Source organism: Callorhinus ursinus, unplaced genomic scaffold (genome assembly GCF_003265705.2).
Source record: "Callorhinus ursinus isolate GAN/ISIS: 27379988/994484 unplaced genomic scaffold, GSC_fseal_2.0 scaffold2, whole genome shotgun sequence".
Taxonomy (NCBI): Eukaryota; Metazoa; Chordata; class Mammalia; order Carnivora; family Otariidae; genus Callorhinus; species Callorhinus ursinus.
Window position 1 is genome coordinate 55,909,729 of NW_027397064.1, and position 19,544 is coordinate 55,929,272.

The 19,544-nt window shown below is 45.9% G+C and overlaps 2 protein-coding genes across 2 annotated transcripts in view; one reads left to right on the top strand and one right to left on the bottom strand.

Annotated features, from left to right (window-relative positions):
* The window catches only part of LOC141374940 (uncharacterized), a 57,915-nt gene that overhangs the window by 15,301 nt on the left and 23,070 nt on the right, over nt 1–19,544 (bottom strand). The gene's annotated exons all lie outside the window — the stretch shown is intronic.
* Nucleotides 1,111–17,982, top strand: CHRNA1 (cholinergic receptor nicotinic alpha 1 subunit). The gene is made up of 9 exons (XM_025887738.2): nt 1,111–1,204; nt 6,257–6,402; nt 6,485–6,529; nt 8,193–8,302; nt 10,589–10,784; nt 11,252–11,489; nt 14,062–14,285; nt 15,415–15,654; nt 15,987–17,982. Exons 1-9 carry the CDS (start codon nt 1,162–1,164, stop codon nt 16,116–16,118), a joined length of 1,374 nt encoding a protein of 457 aa, XP_025743523.1. The 5' UTR covers nt 1,111–1,161; the 3' UTR covers nt 16,119–17,982.

Sequence of the window (19,544 nt, forward strand, 5' to 3'; positions counted from 1 at the left end):
ATGTGTGGCTCTCTCCTGTACCTTCCAAGCCTTTTCTCTAATGCTGTGTTTGGACTCACCAGAATGGGCAGATTTGTCAGGAAGCTGTCCTTGGACTTGAGAGGAGGGACCTTCCTCACCTGATTCAGTTTGGGGAAAAAGGAAGGAACAGGCAGGGTCTCTTTAAATAACTGCTTCCTTCCCTGTTTTGGTAAAAATACTCTTCAGACTGAGCAATTACTAACTGCTGGCTTTTAGGGTGGTGGTTGTTTTTTAACAAAGAAATTGAAAAGCTGAACCACTCTACTCTTTGCTTCCCTGAGTGAGAGTAGGCAGAGAATGGATGGAAGAAGAGTAGGAGCCTGGAACAAATGTTGATGCAGTGGGACACTTTGTTGCTAATTATGCTTCACTTGAATGACAGTACGTGGGAGGTGGGCAGTTAGCTCCAGCTAATGGCGCACCATGGGACAGGTACTGCCTGATACAGAGACAGAGGCTGGAACAGCCACTCCAGGGGCCAATAAAACCAGTTTTATGGAAGAAGCCATCTTTGTTAAAAACCAAACCCAACCAAACATGGAATTCTCCAACAGCAGATTTGGCACCAACCCCGCTCTTCCCAAGTTTATTCAGCACAAAAGCCCCATGCACTCTCAGTCTAGAATGAACCAGAGCAAACAAACTGTCCTATGTGTGGAATGTGGACTTCCGTGATTTAGGATGATCAGCGTCTTACACAAACAGCTGACGATCTACTCAGCCCTAGGGACACTGATCCAAATCAATCCACATAGATGAGGGTCTGGTTTATACAAAAAGGAGGGGGTTGCTCAGCATTCAAAATAATTCATTGTCTACTCTAAGTTGTTTCTTTATTATTAAACCTAACTCATGGTGCATTTAAAATACAATGCAGTTCACCCTCAACTTATCGAGTGTATAGCAATTATGTAAAGTGAGGCACCCCGTAATACTGTTAGGCCCTCAGCAAGTCCCTGGGCTCCAGGGCTCTGGGCAGCCCAGCTGTCACTGCCACAAACAGGTGGTGTAAGACAATAGCTCCACTGAGCCGACTCACTTTCCAAACCCTCTAGCAGCCAAGCTTCCAGCCAGAGAGGGCTTGCAAGCAGCACAGGCAGGCCACCACTCGCCTCCAGTCCACACCAGCGCCCACGGCCCATGGAGACACAGCTGCTCCTCCTGCTCCTTGGGTTCTGCTCAGGTGAGTGCCGGGGTCGCGGGGCTCTCCTGTGAGGCTGAAGCATGAGACGTCCCCGGACCAGTGTCTTGCTTCTGGGGACACAGAATGGCAGGGCTTCATCAGCCTGAGGCTCCTCTGTCAGTTTCTCACTCTTGTTGGCTTGATTCAGCTTGTGGATAAAGATTTCTAGTTTGTGTTGTCCAGTGAAAATGGGAGCTGCCTGGTCAGAGGCTACAGAGTAGACATGCGGCCCCGCCCGCCATCAGTGCCCAGGGTCGCCTCAGCCGTCTGATCAGACTCCGCACCCCTGCTACCATCCAGGAGCGACTTTCATCTTGGAGCAACTATAGGGACTCAGAGTGGCATCTTATAATTGCAGACAGTTTGGGTAACAAGTCCTTTTACTGCTCTGGGAGAATTCTGGTAATGAAGAGGACTGACTGACAGCTGCATGTGCTGGAGAGAGAAACCTATTAATAATTGTAACTAAACTCTTTCCATAAGAGATCAGATATTTGGTAATTTTTTTAACTTCTGCAGTTAAAGAAAAAGCTCGTATGAATGCACTTCTGCCCTACAGTTTTACTATATGTAGGTTTGGGTTAGAATTGAAACTATAAAACCTTGCACAGCCCTTGACCTGCATTCCCCTCTGGAATGTGTCACCACACAGCAGCTGAAACACTACCCTTAATCCCAAACTTCCGGTAGAGGGAAGTAGAAGATGTTTGCTGATTGCTTCATATAAAAGTTTACTGGTGATATCTCACCTGAGAAACAAGACGGCTGACATTCTGTGATTTCTCTTCTCTAATATTGCTCTGACACACACACACACAGACCTTCTGGGCAAAAAAAGGTAAACAGCTTTATTATTAATATTTTTCAAGAGCAGAGTTCAGGGAAATAGCCTAAACTCGGATAAATTACAGCCTGTGGGATTTGGACTTGATCCAACTAAAACTGGCCTTTGTTGGTGTGGTGTGTGTGTGCATGTACGTGTGTGCACACGCGCCTACAGACATTACAACCGATGAAAATTCTTTTTTTAAAAAGATTTTATTTATTTATTCATGAGAGACAGAGAGAGAGAGAGAGATTGGCAGAGGGAGAAGCAGGCTCCCAAGGAGCTGGGACCCCGATGCAGGACCCGATCCCAGGACTCTGGGATCATGACCTGAGCTGAAGGCAGACGCTTAACCATCTGAGCCACCCAGGCGCCCCCGATGAAAATTCTTAAGCGATATGCTTACACATAAAAATCCTTAAGGGATCTCTCTGGACACCAAAGACCACAGGAAAATGCATGTTTACCTATCTAAAAAGGTATGTGATGTATATTTAGATCAAATCTAGAGTCTCCTGGTATCAAATCACATAGGGGCTCATAGAAATTTAGAGCTAGCTGAGGCAGTCCCACAACTTTAATTTGTTATTACAGGGAAACCGAGGCTGAAAGACATGAACTGACCTGCCCGGGGTCACTTAGTTTACAAATGTTGGAATGTGATCCGTTAGAGACTGTTTATGCTGTGCCTGGTCAGAAAACCCAGCCTGAAATTGCCAGAGGTAGCAAGAGATACAGCACCAGGTTGAGATAAGAATTACCCAAAGTAATTAGTAACATTTCAGAACTGGGAACAGAATCACAGAATTCTGACTTCAAGCCCTATGTGTTTTCTCTCACTCTGCCCTGCTTTGGGGAGGAAAAGGAAAACAACCACACCACCACCACCAATGAACCCAATCTGAGACATGGAGACCTCCACAGAAATTCCTTAGAAATGCATCATGGAGGGGCGCCTGGGTGGCTCCGTCGTTAAGCGTCTGCTTTCGGCTCAGGTCACGATCCCGGGGTCCTGGGATCAAGCCCTGCATCAGGCTCCCTGCTCTGCGGGAGGCCTGCTTCTCCCTCTTCCACTCCCCCTGCTTGTGTTCCCTCTCTCACTGTGTCTCTCTGTGAAATAAATAAATAAAATCTTTAAAAAAATGCATTATGGAAGGAACAGAGTCCCTTGTTATTTGTGAGATAGAGAGGAGGAAGCGAATGTCACTGGATATCTGACGAGGCCTGTCTCCCTGGTCTTCCCCTTCTCCCCAGTGGACCAGAGAGTTGGCCTGCATTGATTTCCTGCTTCATAATGTGGACCATCTGCTCTATCTGATGCTTTCTAGTATGTTCTTCCTGTCAAAGGGGAATAAACAGTCACTTAAAAATAAGCAGCCCAGGCAGTGCCAAAGCAATAGCTTCAAACTCAGTGGCCAAGGCACTCGGTGGCCCATGCCAGGGTCCTGCCCTCCCCTCCGCCCCACCGTGGGCCAGGAGGGGTCCAGGGTGGACAGGTGTGGAGGACAGAGGATTGCCATGTCCCAGGGGCTCAGTGGGGTGACAGCAAAAACTGGGTCTTTGGCCAACATGCAAACTTGAAGGGCGCTGAATGCAGGTGGCAGGTGGTTTGGGCAAGATGTTATGTGTAAGCGCTGAATGGATTCTTTTGGGCTCAGAAAGTTTGGGAAACTAGAAATGAGGTAGGTGAGGTCAGAGGTTCCATGCCTAGAGTCCAGGAAGGTCATAATGCAGACATTTAGGCTATACTGAAAGCTTCAAAAATCCAAATGGAAATGATACATTTATCTTTAGGGAGGTAGTAAAGAGCACAGACCCTGGGGTCAGACTGCCTGCATTTTTAGTCCTACTTCCAACTGGCTGGGAACCATGAACACATGCCAAAACTGTCCAAATGTCAGTTTTCTCACTTGTAAACCAGGAGTAAAGACTTATCTCCTAGGATTATTATAAGGATTCAATAAAATAATACAAATAAAGGGCCATCAGTGAAGCTCTACCAACAAAATACACATTTTTTGTGAGGATGAAAATGTTTCAACTCATTGCATTAACACTGGTTATTTCAAGATGATCCAAAGTTCTGGATGTGAACTAGTGGTTGAGAGCATGGGCTGTGGGCTTGAAACTTGACTCCACCATTTATGGAATCTGGACAACTCACTCAACCTCTCTAAGGTTCAATTTCCCCCTCTATAAAGCGAGGAAAAGAACAGTACCTACCCCCTACCCCACCCAGTTGTAGGATTGAAAGAGTTAGTACGTATAAAGCACACAGAAGATTGTCTGCCACATAACAGTTGGATATGCTATTATTTTTATTAGTTAATAAAAATAGAAAAAGTAATTACTGTTTACTTATTTTGTTGACAAACTCTTTCAAACTGAAGATTCAAGGAGAAAAATAATAACCTGTCTTAGACGCAATAGATTAGCAGTACTGGGGAATAAAGGAAAGCATCTCACTCATTCAGTTTTTAAAGTTGTCTTGGCCAAAGGAGAAGGTATGGTGGCTTCAGCAATAACCTGCGGAAAGGAGGGATCTGGTTACGTGCATTAGAGCAAGTGGATCATGTGTCTGCTTCCTCTCCTAACCCTGAACAGGCAATCCTCAATCCACGTAAGGCTTAAGTTACAAAGTTATGAAGATCCTTCATAAGGCACTTGTTGGAATTGGGAATGCTTTTTCTCATTGGAATAATGCTAGGACAGTGGTGCAATTTCCAGGACAGTCCACGACACACTCATGGTATCTCGAGTTAGTACGAGAGCAGAGCGCAAAATGGTAAGGCTCCCTCCAAGTTCTGCCCAAGCCACAGAACCTTGGACAAGTCTTCCAGCCTCTCGGATCTCAGGTGAGAATACCGGTCTGCTTGCCTCACTGGAGGCTGGTGAGCCCCATGTAACACTAGACACAAAAGGGCTGTGGGGTCCAAGAGTAGTAGATAATATTGCTCAGCATCCTGAAGGAAAATGTAGTAAAGATTCTCAGGAGTCACTCATGCTCCATAGTAGCCCCAAATCCAGATCAGAAAAGCACATGATTTCTACTCTATGTAACAACAGGGATGTGTACTCACCAGCAGTGATTTTTTTTTTTTTAATTACAGGAAAATACACATTCATAGAATTTGTCCTGGTAAAATACACAATACCTAAAATTGCCATTTTAAAGTGTATGATTCAGTGGCATTAAGTACATTCACAATGTTATACAACCATCACTGATATCTAGTTCCAGAACATTTTCATCACAATAGGAAACCCCATCCCCATATACCCATTAGCAGTTACTCCCCTTTCTCCCATCTCCTCAGTCCCTGCTAACCACTAATCTGCTCTCTCTGCAGATTTAACTATTTTGAATATTTCACATAAGTGGAATCCTACACTATGTGCTCCTTTGTGTCTGATTTCTTTCACTTAGCATAATATTTTCAGGGTTCACCCATGTTGTAGCATAAATCAACACTTCCTTTTTATGGGTGAATAATATTCCACTGCATGGATATGCCACATTTTGTTCATCCATCTATCTGTTGATGGGCATTCGAGATGTTTCCATCTTTCAGCTATTATGTATAGTGCTTCCACGAACACTGGTGTACAAGGTTCTATGTGGACAGTCCTTTGGGGGATATGCCTAGGGGTGGAATCACTAGGTCATATGGTCACTCTGCATGTAACTTGTGTGCCAAAGTGTCCCCCCGAGTGGCTGCACCGTTCACATTCTCACCAGCAACATATGGGGGCTCCATAATCTCACCGATATTCACTGCTTTCAATTTTGTGAATTCTCGCCATCCCAGTGGGTAGGAACCGGCATCAATTTTTGGCTGTTCACAGCATTTTGAGATCCGAGGCCGGCCAACTTGAGATTTCACTACCCCATGCCAAGACCCTGAAATATGGAGATGGGTTTTTGTGTGGACTTTTCTTCTTGCGTGTGTGCATCCGGCAAACCTGATTCCAGCCAGCGGCTGTATTAAGGAATGTCATCTGTTTAGAGCACAAGTGTCACAATAATCTGGCACACCCCACTGGGAAGGGACCACACCAGCAGCTGTGACTGGAAAGGAACTTAGGACCATAAAAGCTGCACTGGGAGCCCTTGAACAAGGGGGTCCGTGTGCCTTCCATTTGCTGGTCACGCCTCAGTGACTCCTGTTAGTGTTGGTGGAGGGTAGGGAGCAGAATCTGAGCGTGTGTGTCATTTGCTGTCCCAGCTGGCCTCGTCCTGGGCTCCGAACATGAGACCCGCCTGGTGGCAAAGCTATTTGAAGATTACAACAGTGTGGTGCGGCCAGTGGAAGACCACCGCCAGGCTGTGGAGGTCACCGTGGGCCTGCAGCTGATTCAGCTCATCAACGTGGTGAGACAGTAGCACTCGGGATCCCGCACTCACCCTGGCCTCCCCTCCTTACCTCTGAAGATGCGGTCTTATCTTTTTTCAGGATGAAGTAAATCAGATTGTGACAACCAACGTGCGACTGAAACAGGTATGCAGCTCGATAAGTGCATTGATGTCCTTTGTATTCACCCTGGAATTGAACCTGGGCCCAGGGGGAATCAATTTGGGTAACAGGGATGCATACCAACATGATACAAGTAAATATTTTGGTGTCGTGGGATGATGGATATTTGTTGGTGTGTGTGTGTGTGTGTGTTTTACTTTGTGCTTTGTTAGGCTACCATAAACAAAGCCACAGACAATGAAATGTATTCTCTTGCAGTTCTTGAGGCCAAAAGTCCAAAATCAAGGTATCCACAGGACTGGCTCCTTCTGAGGGCTGTGAGGGGGACTCTGCTTCCAGGCCTTTCTTCTTTGCAAATAGTTGGCCAACATCATGTCCCCATGGCATTCTTCTCGAATATGTTTCTGTCTTTAAATGTCCCCTTCTGGGGCACCTGGGTGGCTCAGTCGGTTGGGCGGCTGCCTTCAGCTCGGGTCATGGTCCCATGGTTCTGGGATTGAGCCTCACATTGGGCTCCACGCTCAGCGGGAAGCCTGCTTCTCCCCTGCCGGCCATTCCCCCTGCTTGTGCTTGCTCTCTCTGTGTCAAATGAATAAATAAAATCTTAAAAAAAAAGTCCCCTTCTTTTTTTTTTTTAAAGATTTTATTTATTTATTTCAGAGAAAGAGAGATGAGGGATAGAGAGCACAAGAGGGAAGAAGGTCAGAGGGAGAAGCAGACTCCCCGCTGAGCAGGGAGCCCGATGTGGGACTCGATCCCGGGACTCCAGGATCATGACCTGAGCCGAAGGCAGTCGCTTAACCAACTGAGCCACCCAGGCACCCAAAAAGTCCCCTTCTTTAAGACACAACTCCTCTTGGCTTAGGGCTTACCTCAATGACCTAATTTTAACCTAATTACCTCTATAAAGATCCTGTCTCCAACTAAAGTTATATTCTGAGGTACTGGGGATTAGGACTTCAACATATGAGTTTTGGGGAGACACAGTTCAATTCATAACATTGTGTCATCTGAATAGGCTACACCGGGCATGTATTACTTTTATAATGTAGGAAAAAATATAATACTTTTAAAAGATGATGTCTGCTTGAGGGAAATGTTCACAATAGGGTCATTCTCTTTTCCTGGGGTGGGCAGTGTGGCATGGTAGATGTGCCACCACCCAGTGGCATGACTTGGGGTATCTTTGTTTCCTCATTTGTAAAATGGGGTCAATAATCAGTCTTCCTTCATAGGATTATTGTGAAGACTAAATCATGGGTTTATGTAAAATGCTCAGAATGGTGCGTGCATGGAGTCGGTACTATAGAAGTGTTTGCTTTTATCATTTACTAAAGTGAAACATGAATTCTGAATCAAATCTTTTTTACTGGAGCACAATTTCTGTCAATATCCAAACTATCATATACCATCAGAACTCTTGATAACTTTAGATATTTGTAAAGATTTTATTTCTTTATCTTAGAGAGAGAGAGAGAGAGCAGGGAGGAGGGGCAGAGCAAGAAGGAGAAAGAGTCTCAAGCAGACTCTGTGCTGACTCAGGGCTCAATCCCATGACCCTGACCCTGAACCAAAATCAAGAGTCGGCTGCTTAACCGACTTAGCCGCCCAGATGCCGCTTGATAAACTCAGATTTTTTAAAAAATGTTTTTAGCTCTTTTTATTAGTGAAATGTCTTCATTTCTAGCAATGGGTGGATTACAACCTAAAATGGAATCCAGAGGAGTATGGCGGCGTGAAAAAAATCCACATTCCCTCAGAAAAGATCTGGCGCCCAGACCTCGTTCTCTATAACAAGTAAGCAAAACAGACAGGCTGGGGAAGGGGACATTCCTGGGGCAGGTGGAGCCCAAGTGCCCTATCGGAAGGGCTGCCACTCAGTATGCTTCTCACCACTGTTCACATTAAATAACCCTTAAAAACCAAGAGCCAAGTTGACATGCTAGGGGTGCCATATGGTGTCTCATGTTATGAATAGAAACAATTATCAGAGCCAAATTGAATCGGGGCTGTGGGGTGGGGGACATTTAATCCCTGAGAGCTCCTGAAGGGTGCATGGCAACTATCCAAGGAACCCAAATTCATATAATTGAGTTCCTTGGAATTAAACACCCGTCCTACCAATAGGTCTGAACCTCCTGGGGTGGTTATCCATCACATCCTCACAGCATCCCGAGACATCGCGTGCTGCCGATGGCCGGGGAGGCCTGCGTCGCCCATCCGCTGGGCTCCGTGACAGACTGCATGTTGTGAAATTATAATGTGATGCAAGACACTCTGGTCTAATGACAGGTTCATTATCATACGCCCTTCATTTGTCAGAGAATGTTCATTTCAAGGAGCATCCTTCCCGGGTGGGAGCATCCGCCATCGGCCAGGAGGATGTGCAGTCTGACAGTCTACACACAGCGCGTGTCTATGCAAGCGGGCTGTGCCTTCTCGCACACTGACCAGGGAGGGCAGCAAGGGCTTGTGAATGGAAAGGACACCCTTTACGGCCGACCCTCCTACTTTGATTTTCTACTACATATTTCCCAGTGATACCTGAGACTCAAACTTGAGCCTGATTAGCCAATCGTTCGTGTAAACTTTTCGGACAAATATGCTGATAGAGCAGAGTGTCTGGTGTCAGTAAGTTTCTCTTTCAGTAAGAATCTAAGAGAAGCAATTAAAGTCCTCAGGTCCTCTTGACAAGCGCGCCCGGGGAACACCCTGGTGGGGAGAGAACCCAGTTTTACTAGCTTATAGAGACAGATGTAGATGACCCTGTGGCCCTCTGCTCTTTGGGGCTCTTTTGGGAAGGTCCAGAACCGCACAGTTTTCTGGAGAGTGCCTCAACTCCACCCCAGGGAAAAACCAGTGATTTATGAAGTGAGGCACCAATATATGCCATAGGTCCCTGAAAGTCCCCCAGGGCAGACCCCACCCACCTCTTCAACACCTATTCTAATGCCTTTGGCGGAGGCCCCAACTCACAGGCTGTTTGGGGTCAAGTGGACTGCCCACTGAATAAGGCCCGCAGAAGTGGCCTGTTATTTTTTATTATCTACCATGGTGGATTATTTATTTGTTATTTTTTAAAAAGATTTTACTCATTTATTTGAGAGAGTGAGAGAGAGAGCACAAGCGGGGCAGGGAGGGGCAGAGGGAGAAGCTGACTCCCCGCCGAGCAGAGAGCCTGACTTGGGGCTTGATCCCAAGACCCTGGGATCATGACCTGAGCTGAAGGCAGATGCTTAACCGACTGAGCCACCCAGGCGCCCCTCTACCATGGTGGATTTTTAAAATGAGAAATTAGTGCCAACATTTGAAAATTGAACAGTATCACATTAAACTCTGGAGTTCTAGTCTCTGTAGAAAAATCCCTTATTCAAAAGCATGGAAACTTTGGATTAAAAAAATCCAGATTTCCCGGTTCCAAGGAAGAATCCCAGTATCTGGAAGCATCATCCTTCCCCCACAAGAGGGCTGCACAGCAAAGCTGAGTGGCACCTTCCTCAGAGGAGAGAAGGCTCTCCTCGCAGCCCTCACCCCTTCCTCACCGGCCTGGCCCGGGAGCACTCTGAGTTTTTGACTCTACCCTACTGAGTTCTAGATAGTTCTGAAACATAACAGAGCCCTTCTTTAAACGTGCTTACCACAGTCATGAGCCACTGGACTTGTTTTTATTTAAAATTCCCGTTTTTTGTTTTTTTTTTTTCCCCCCAGTTAACTTTCAAAGTATATTACGGAAGGGATAGATGGAGATTAACATTACAAATACTACTGAGGCCTGGGAAGAAAACATCTGGTATATAGTATCACCTATTATTTCTTTAAAGCCGTAGATTCCTAGGTTCTTCCCCAGATATTCTGATTTAGTGCTTAGATGGTGCTGAGAAATCTGTATTTTAAACTAGCACCCCAGTGATTATCAGATAAATTTGGGAAACGTTGCCATGAATAAAAAGTGACACTCCCTGAATGAAAGCATCTATAATTAGCACCTGGATAATTAACAGCTGTCTCCTGCTAACATCCCCATGCAGAACTGACGGCTCATCCGTCACTTGGAGTCATGTTCCTTTTTGATCCCAACTGCAGCGCAGATGGCGACTTTGCCATTGTCAAGTTAACCAAAGTGCTCCTGGACTACACTGGCCACATCACATGGACACCCCCGGCCATCTTCAAAAGCTACTGTGAGATCATCGTCACCCACTTTCCCTTTGACGAACAGAACTGCAGCATGAAGTTGGGTACCTGGACCTATGACGGCTCGGTGGTGGCCATCAACCCGGTAGGTGCTGACCTCGCAGGATGGGGCTGGATGCAGGAGGAGTGTCATCCAGGTGTCCAGCTCTGCCCCTCCAGAATCCCAGTCTCTCAGCACCAGTTATACCTTTGGGGATCATCGAATTCAACGGTTTGGTGTGTGCACATGAGAACCACCTGGGAGCTTACATACATTCCTCTGCCCGAACTCAGTCCCAGGAATTTTGGCTGAATCAGTCTGGGGTGGGACTAAGGCACCAATATGTTGTCGAGTTCCCAAGGGACTTGAAGGTGTGTTCAACATGGAGGGTCCCAATGGTCCAAACCCCCCTTATTTTATAGGAAAGACCCCAAATTGGAAGTGACCCTCCTGGGTCCCATTCCAGTCCCAACAGCACTGGAATCTGTTGCTTTATTACAGCTGAGTTTGAAACCCACCCCTCCTCAAGGGGGACACAGCTGGGGTTTCAAAGTTTCATTTTATCTTCTCAGGAAAGTGACCAACCAGACCTAAGCAACTTCATGGAAAGTGGAGAATGGGTGATCAAGGAGTCCCGGGGCTGGAAGCACTGGGTGTTCTATGCCTGTTGCCCCTCCACCCCCTACCTGGACATCACCTACCACTTTGTCATGCAGCGCCTACCCCTCTACTTCATCGTTAATGTCATCATTCCCTGCCTGCTCTTCTCCTTCTTAACTGGCCTGGTGTTCTACCTGCCCACAGACTCAGGTGGGTGCCGCTGCCATGGCCGCTGCTGCTGACGCGGACATACCTCGTGCTGCTATTTGGGGGGAAAGCAGAAATAATCATGGGCTAATAAACAAATACAGGCAGACACGCCCAAATCATCATCCCTGGGAGGACACATTTTACTGAGTGGCCATGTTCAGTGGTGAGTCACTGTGGCTAGAGCTCACAGCTGAAGCAGACTACAGGGCAGGCAGAGTTGAACATGACCCCAGAGGCACACATACACAGCTCAGTCTAGTTAATGTGAATAACCACCAATACTTGCTTGCTGAATACCTATCTACTGTGTGCCCAGAAATGTGCTGGGTAAGGTTTGGGTCACAGACACTCCTCAAGTCACTTCCCCTATGAAGCCACTGACTATATACTGATTAAACCAAGTCTTGCCTCTTTTGCTCACTGCTTGCCACTTGAAAATAGCTTTTGTGTGTCTGTTTTCCAGATGGCAGTATCTTTATACACAAGACCATATTTCCCAAGTGGCAATTCCTTCTCATATCAGCCTGGGCAACTTCCTTACCTCCTACTGGGTAATCACATCTGTGACATAATTTCACCAAATACCAACAATCTGCAGAAAAGGGGAAAAGGGTACAGGAGTACCTGCTTGAAGTCACTGCTCATAAACAATTTAGGGCAAACAAGTAGGGGAAAAAGAAAGGTGGTACAGACAGTCCTCAAACTTATGACAGGTAACAATTATATCAAAATGATAAACACACACACAAGTCTAAGCCCAACTTTCCAACAAGGAAAAAAAAGATTCATATACACTCACTCATTCAACATATTTGTTGAACAGTTGTTATGTGGCAAGGCCACAGTAGAGAATAAGGCAGAATTCGCCCCACAGGGGCACCTGATTGGCTCACTCAGTAAAGCATGTTACTCTTGATCTCGGGGTTGTGAGTTCAAGTCCCACACTGAGTGTAGAGATTACTTAAAAAAAAAAAATCTTAAAAAAAAATTTGCCCCACAGAATGCACATTGTATTTATAACTGTATTTATTTTTAAATAAATGATCCCAAACACAATTTTTTTTTCAACTTTCTAATCAAATGAAGCTTCTTAAAGTGAAGAGAGAAAATGCCAGTCAGGGCAATAGGGAAATGAATCAGAGTTTCTGTAAATGTGAAATGGTTTACACTTGAAGAGCATTTATTTTTTTTTAATAATTTTTATTGTTATGTTAATCACCATACATTACATTGCACTTGAAGAGCATTTAGAACAGTGAGAATGCATGATATATGCTAGCTCTTATTCTCATTATTATTAATCGAGAAATTTGATGTAACTTGATCAGTATTTCGTATTTATACTTCTGTCCCCTTTTTCACTTTTAAAGACTTTCCTACCCACTAGGTAGACTTCTCCTAACTAGGTAGAATTGCTCATTTCTTGTTTGCATCCACTCTGTATCCTGTAGATACTCATAGCATCTGGAAGCATCCAGTATGGGAGTAGAACAGGGTAACACAAGGGTTTCCTAAGACAAACAGCAGGACGGGCCCAAGGAAAGTCCCTTCCAAAGGCTAACTGCATCTCAGGTGGTTAGTCCCCACAAAAATATTCCCATTCGGCCCCTCCCTCCTCACTTGCCATACCAAGACTCTAACAGGGAATTGTGCACCCTGAAATTATAGGGCCTGGTGAAAAGAGGGTGGGGAAGGGAAATCGCTGATCCCTTAATATGAAAAACAGAACAAGAAAAAAAAAATTATCCTCTTAGATGAATGTGAAAAAGTAAGTAGTTCATTGGTTTTGTCCTTTTCTTGGTTTTGGTCCTGCAGCTTCCTCCCATAACGAGAAAACTACACGTGTACTTCTGGTTTGCCCATCCATCTGCTGGGTAACAAGTAGGTCAGGTTCCATTTTGGGAGGTTGATGACATTCTGCTGCAGACAGAAAACTGCCACCCGGAGTCTAGCCCGTCACACAGCTGGGTGTACTTGGTTCCCTGAATTCTAAGCCTCAGAATTCTGGGACATGAGATCGAGTAGCCACTGGTTGCTCAGCAGCCTCTCATGGAAATGCCTGCCACTTGCCACTGTCAGCAGAGCTAAGGTGCGTAAGGTCTCAAAGGACCGAATTCTGCCCAGGAAATTTCCCCAGCGTCACGCAAGTCACATTGCTCTCCCCCTTGGGGTCTGTGGTATATGAGCTGGCTGGGGCTGCCATAACAAAGTACCCCAGGCTGGGCAGTTAAACGACAGGAATTTGTTTCCACATGGTTCTGGAGGCCAAGGTGTCAGTAGGTTTGGTTTCCTACGAGGCTTCTCTCCTTGGCTTGCACATGGCTGTCTTCCCTGTGTCTTCACCTGGTCCTTCCTCTCTGTGGGTGTCTCTGTCCTAATCTCCTCCTCCTAGAAGGACACCAGTCATCCTGGATGAGGGCCCTCCCTAATCAACTCATTTTGACTTAAGGCCTCATCTCCAAATATAGTCATGGGGGTGTCAAGGCTTAGGACTTCCACGTATAAAATTGAAGGGTACGACAATTCAGCCCATAACACATGAGTGGCTGTATTTCTTCTTCATTTTGTCCAGGAGAGAAGATGACTCTAAGCATCTCAGTCCTGCTGTCCTTAACCGTGTTCCTCCTGGTCATCGTGGAGCTGATCCCTTCCACCTCCAGTGCCGTGCCCTTGATTGGGAAATATATGCTGTTCACCATGGTGTTTGTCATCGCGTCCATCATCATCACCGTCATTGTCATCAATACACACCACCGCTCCCCCAGCACCCACGTCATGCCCGACTGGGTACGCAAGGTGAGTGAGCAAGGCCCTGCAAACTCTTGCCCGTAAGAACGTCTCTCCTTCCACGTGGCCAGTGTGGAATTCTGGTTAACAACTGTGGGTACTTAGGAACTGAAAGTCCTTTCTGGGGATTTTGAGGGGATTTCTGGAAGGAACTTTCTTTAGCCTCTTTCTAGAAATAAATAACTCATGTAGCCTCCCCAAGCACAGAAGAACAGAATTAACAAAGCCCCCTCCAAAATCAAGCTTAAACAATCCCTTTGATTAGAGAAGGTGAATAAGTCACTTTCTTTTTAGTCAAATGCTGTGAAATTCTTGAGATTTCTGTTTGTATGTCTTCCAATCTCTGAACAGTCTGCTTATTTTTTGCTGGGAGAAATTATCTGCTGAGACTAGAATAAGGACTAGAGATGGAGGGGGTGCTTGACAAGAAATTGTCAAAAAGTGAGTTTCACTGAGGAACTTGGTCTCAAATATTTCCATTATTGAAATTTAAAGTGTGTTAACATTTCCAATATGTCAGTTTTTAAATAAAACTTCACAGAGACACTAGCGTCCAGGGTCTTTTTGCAGCATGCAAAAGATTTGTCATGAATTGACAGAAACCATACTGCTTGCAATGTATTCTTTTGGGAAGACAATCAGTCCCTATATCTATAAAGACTCATATGACTCCTGGCAACACTTATGTTGCATTTCTTCAGGAACAAGAAATGGAAGAAAACAGAGTAGCTGTTTTGGAGACTTATATATTCTTTTAGCCAGAAAGACCTTTTCTTTAACCATATTATCCTGCTAACACATGGCTTTGAAAGAAGCTGGTTACCTATAGCAGGGCTGGAAGCTTAAGCAGCACTGGCTTCTCATTGAGTCCAATAGCTGCACACAGGCTCCCTCCAGTGGCGAACTCCTCACATTACAGAATCATCTCTACTCACCGTAGTAATTTGACAGGCCACAAGATATGCCTGAAGAAATCTTTAAGAAAATTTAGTAGAGTCCTTTTGTTTTAAGGACAAAGGGGCTAAGGCCCAGAGAAGCCAAATGACTTGCCTAAAGTCACGCTGCTAATTCAAAGTCAGAGTTTGATACTTACCCTGTTGGCAATAATTCTCATGCATGGATTTCTTCTTTATGTTAGGTTTTTATCGACACTATCCCAAATATCATGTTCTTCTCCACAATGAAAAGACCATCCAGAGAAAAACAAGACAAAAAGATTTTTACGGAAGACATTGATATTTCTGACATTTCTGGGAAGCCAGGGCCTCCACCCATGGGTTTCCACTCTCCCCTGATCAAACACCCTGAGGTAAAAAGTGCCATTGAAGGAGTCAAATACATCGCAGAGACCATGAAGTCAGACCAGGAGTCCAATAACGTAAGTTCTGTGCCTTGAAACCCACACCTCCAGGCTTAAATTATCAAATACTTGAGCACAGATGGACATGGATGGGTTTGTCTTGATGGGTAGGCTGGCATTCACGAGGCAGCTGCTGACCTCCGATGTGCCTTGGTGACCACCTCTAAGCCGCCTTCATGAGCCATCCCATTGTGAATAATCTATTGGAACGATAAAGATCACCATGCCACCCAAGGGATGTCGAGGGCTTTGAGATCTGCAAATTGTGTGGACCATAGACGATGCATAACGTGAACACTGTGAGTCTAATGACCACCTGAAGGAAATTCTAACACTTTTCTCTCTCCCAGGCGGCCGAGGAATGGAAGTATGTTGCAATGGTGATGGACCACATTCTCCTTGGAGTCTTCATGCTCGTCTGTATCATTGGAACCCTGGCCGTGTTTGCAGGTCGGCTCATTGAATTAAATCAGCAAGGATGAGCAGCGCTGAGCACTAGGCAGAGCAGAGAAAGGCGGGGAAGACAGAAATATCTGTCTGCTTTGATACAAGCTCACTTAACAGACATCAAATTTTCTGTATTTATGATTAATGATAATGATTTTTATTTACATAAGGTGATAGCCTCAAGTATTTTCACAGTACTTCTTCAATCCGCTTTATCTGCCTGTAGAGTGAGCCCTTTGTAGTACATGAAATGGGATCACTAACAAGACGTATTTGTTTCCAAAGGCATCTGGAAGAGTTTTGCCCAGAATAACAGGTTTTCTATTGTTTTTTTTTTTAAGCAAAGAATGTGTCCTTTGCTTAAAAGTCAGTTTTGTACATGCAAGTAAGCCCATCTGCCAGTCCCCAAAAGATAAAGCATTTGATTCAGAGAGAAAAGGAAACTGTAGAAAGGCAACCGCTAAGTTCTAAAACAGCCACCAAAATGCAAATTGCATCAAAAACGCATGCTGTAAAGCAGATTTCTAGAGCTGGGATGTGAGGGAGGGGCTTCCCAGTCTAACACAGCACCTGAGTATGCTGCTTAAGGCTTGAGGAACACAGCCAGCTAGCTTCCTGAGCTATACCAAGTGTGAGGGCCAGGCACTGTGGGAACTGTCTCAGGAATGTGGTTTTATTCCATCCTCCTGACTTTCATAATGTCCCTATTTTACAAATGAGAAAGCCGAACTTGAGAAGCTTAAGTTCACTGCCCAAACTAGCAAGGAGAAGAACTGAGAGTTGAACCCAGACCAAATGTGGATTCAAAGCAGCGCAGGGCTAGGTCAGTTCATCTGGTCACTGGCTCCCCCCGCCCCTGCTCACCTGATCTAGGCCATCCTGTAACTCTGCTCAGGGTTTGGAGAGCTTCAGTCTTAGTGTCAACCACCTTTCTGCCCTTCCCAATTAAACCTCCTGCCCTTTCCCCTAGTCCTCATTCAGTCCTGCTTAGGGTTTTTGTTCTATCAATGAAATCAGACATGTATGCACATACCACCACCATTCTTAAAATTCCAGACAAGTGCACAGCAGAGAAAAGGATGTTTCTTCATAGCCACTTACCAGCCACAATGTAATTCACTCCAGAAGTAGAAAGTGGGCAGCCCTGGGCTCTGGGTGGCCTCTCCGATCCCAGGTGGTTTCGAGCTACCTCTCCATGGAATTCTCAAGCACACACCCATGGCAGGACAGAGTGCTTTCATTTTAGAGTAAACTCAAGGGAAAGCAGTTTGGTGGCTCCTCAAAAAACTAAACATAGAATTATCATAGGATCTGGTAATTCTACTCCTAGGTATATACCCAAAAGTGAAAGCAGGAACATGAACAGACACGTGTATGCCAATGTTCACAGAGCGTTAAATCACAATCCCAAAAGGTAAAAACAGCTAAAGTGTCCAGCAGTGGAAAAACAGTATATACATACAATGGAATATTATTCAGCCTTAAAGAGGAATTCTGATGTATGTTACAATACAGATCCACCTTGAAAACATACTTGGTGAAATAAGCTAGACACAAAAGGACAAATCTTGTGATTCCACTTATATGAGGTACCTAGAAGAGGCAAATTCATAGAGAAAGTAGAAATAGAGATTGCCAGGGTTTAGAGGGAGGGGTGAGTTATTGCTCAATGGGTAGAATTTCAGATTGGGAGGATGGGAAAGTTCTGGAATGGACGGTGGTGATGGTTGTACAACATTGTGAATGTACTTAATGCCACTGAATTGTACACTTAAAAATGGTCACGATGGTAAATTTTATGCATATTTTACCACAATTAAAATAAAGAATGAAAACAATGGTAAAACTGTAACTGTCATGTTATATATATTTTACCACAATTAGATGAACAAAAAACAATCTGCTACTTGCCTAATCTGGCCTAGTTTCCCAGGACTGACTGTTGATTCAGAGAAGGAACTGAAAAGTCACTTCCATTCTCAGGAAACAGAGGCTTACAGAAGTAACCTCCCTCAGGTCACAGAGCGATTTGGTGACACACCAGACCTTCTCACTCCGCTCCTGTGCTATGTCCATCACACCAAATAACCCCTCTCCCCGCAAAGCAAGGCCCTTGGGCACATTCCCTCCTGGCCAGCAGAGCCAGCCTGAGTGGATACCACAGTGCTATGGCGTGTAGTTCCATCAGCCCCTAAATATCTGTCCCATCAGTCTGTCACCACATCAAAGGCTTTCATCTTTGGACTCCCCACCCTTAGTTTGGGCTGGTCTCCAGAAGACCACTGACGTAATGGGAGGGGAGGCAGAGGGTGCTGGGATCTGTCTCCCCCTGGGGAGGCCTTTGCTGAGGTCCCGGCCTGCCTGTGCCCGTGTAGCTCTGTGGATGAGCGTGTCTGCACAGCAGGAGGACTTCCTGGCAAATAAGGAGCATCCTGCAACTGGGACACAGGCAGGTATGTGCATTTACAGACTGAAACCAGAAGCAGAAACTGTTCAGAGCTCAGCTAAGTCTTCTCTTTTTCTACTCTTGGTTGTCAGAACTGGGAGTTTTTTTTTAAATCAGAAATTATATTAACATTTAAACAGATCAGATGGGGTCTTCAGGGAGAGATTTTGAGGCTGGGTGGGAGGTAGCAGTGTTGGCCCCCATCACTAGGGACCACAGTGCTGTTGTATTCCTCCTGAGGGGTAGAGGGTCAGGCAGAGGGGCTCAGGCAGCAGCCTCCTTGCCTGCTGCCCAACTGATTTCACCCCACCCTAAGAACCGGGTCCTGTCTTCAAGCCTGAGTTCCCCGCTCCTGGTTCTCAAACCACCATGTTCAAGGTCATCTCTCCCATAGAGTGCTCTCCCATAGCTGCTTGAGTTCTAGCTCCACACTGGTTCTTGAGCCACCGTAGCCACTTGAGGTCTCTCCCACCACACCCTCCCTCTGCCTCTACCCAAATCCCCCAAGCCCTACCCCACAACGCCGTTGGGTTTTCCAAGTAAGCCTCTTTGCTACTGGTTAAGGGCTTTCCCCAATACCACCCATGTTCCAATCACTGCTGCCCGAGCTTATGCTCCTACAGCCCGAGTTCTCCAACTCTTCCCCCCCAACTCGCTCCATGCTGCCACCCACTGCTGCCTGGGTTTACTAGTTACCCCAGCCATGGTCTCTTCTGCACCTCTGTCTGAGTCCGACCTCTGCCAGTGCCTTAAATTTATTCCCACCGCCCTTGCCTGGGTCTGTCCTGACTGCAGCCCAAGGGGGGGTCTCAACACTCTTCTCCCCTTTGCTGCCTGCTGATTTACCCTTACCCCCAAGCCGGGCTGCTCGGTCTTTCCCCTGACTCATGCCCTTGTCCTCATTGTCACCGTCACCACTGCCGCTGCAGGAGCCAGGCTGTCGTCCTCATCCTTGGACTCAGGGGCTCTGCGTATGCAGAGGTAGGCAGGGATGGGGTGGGGCTGGAGCCTGGGG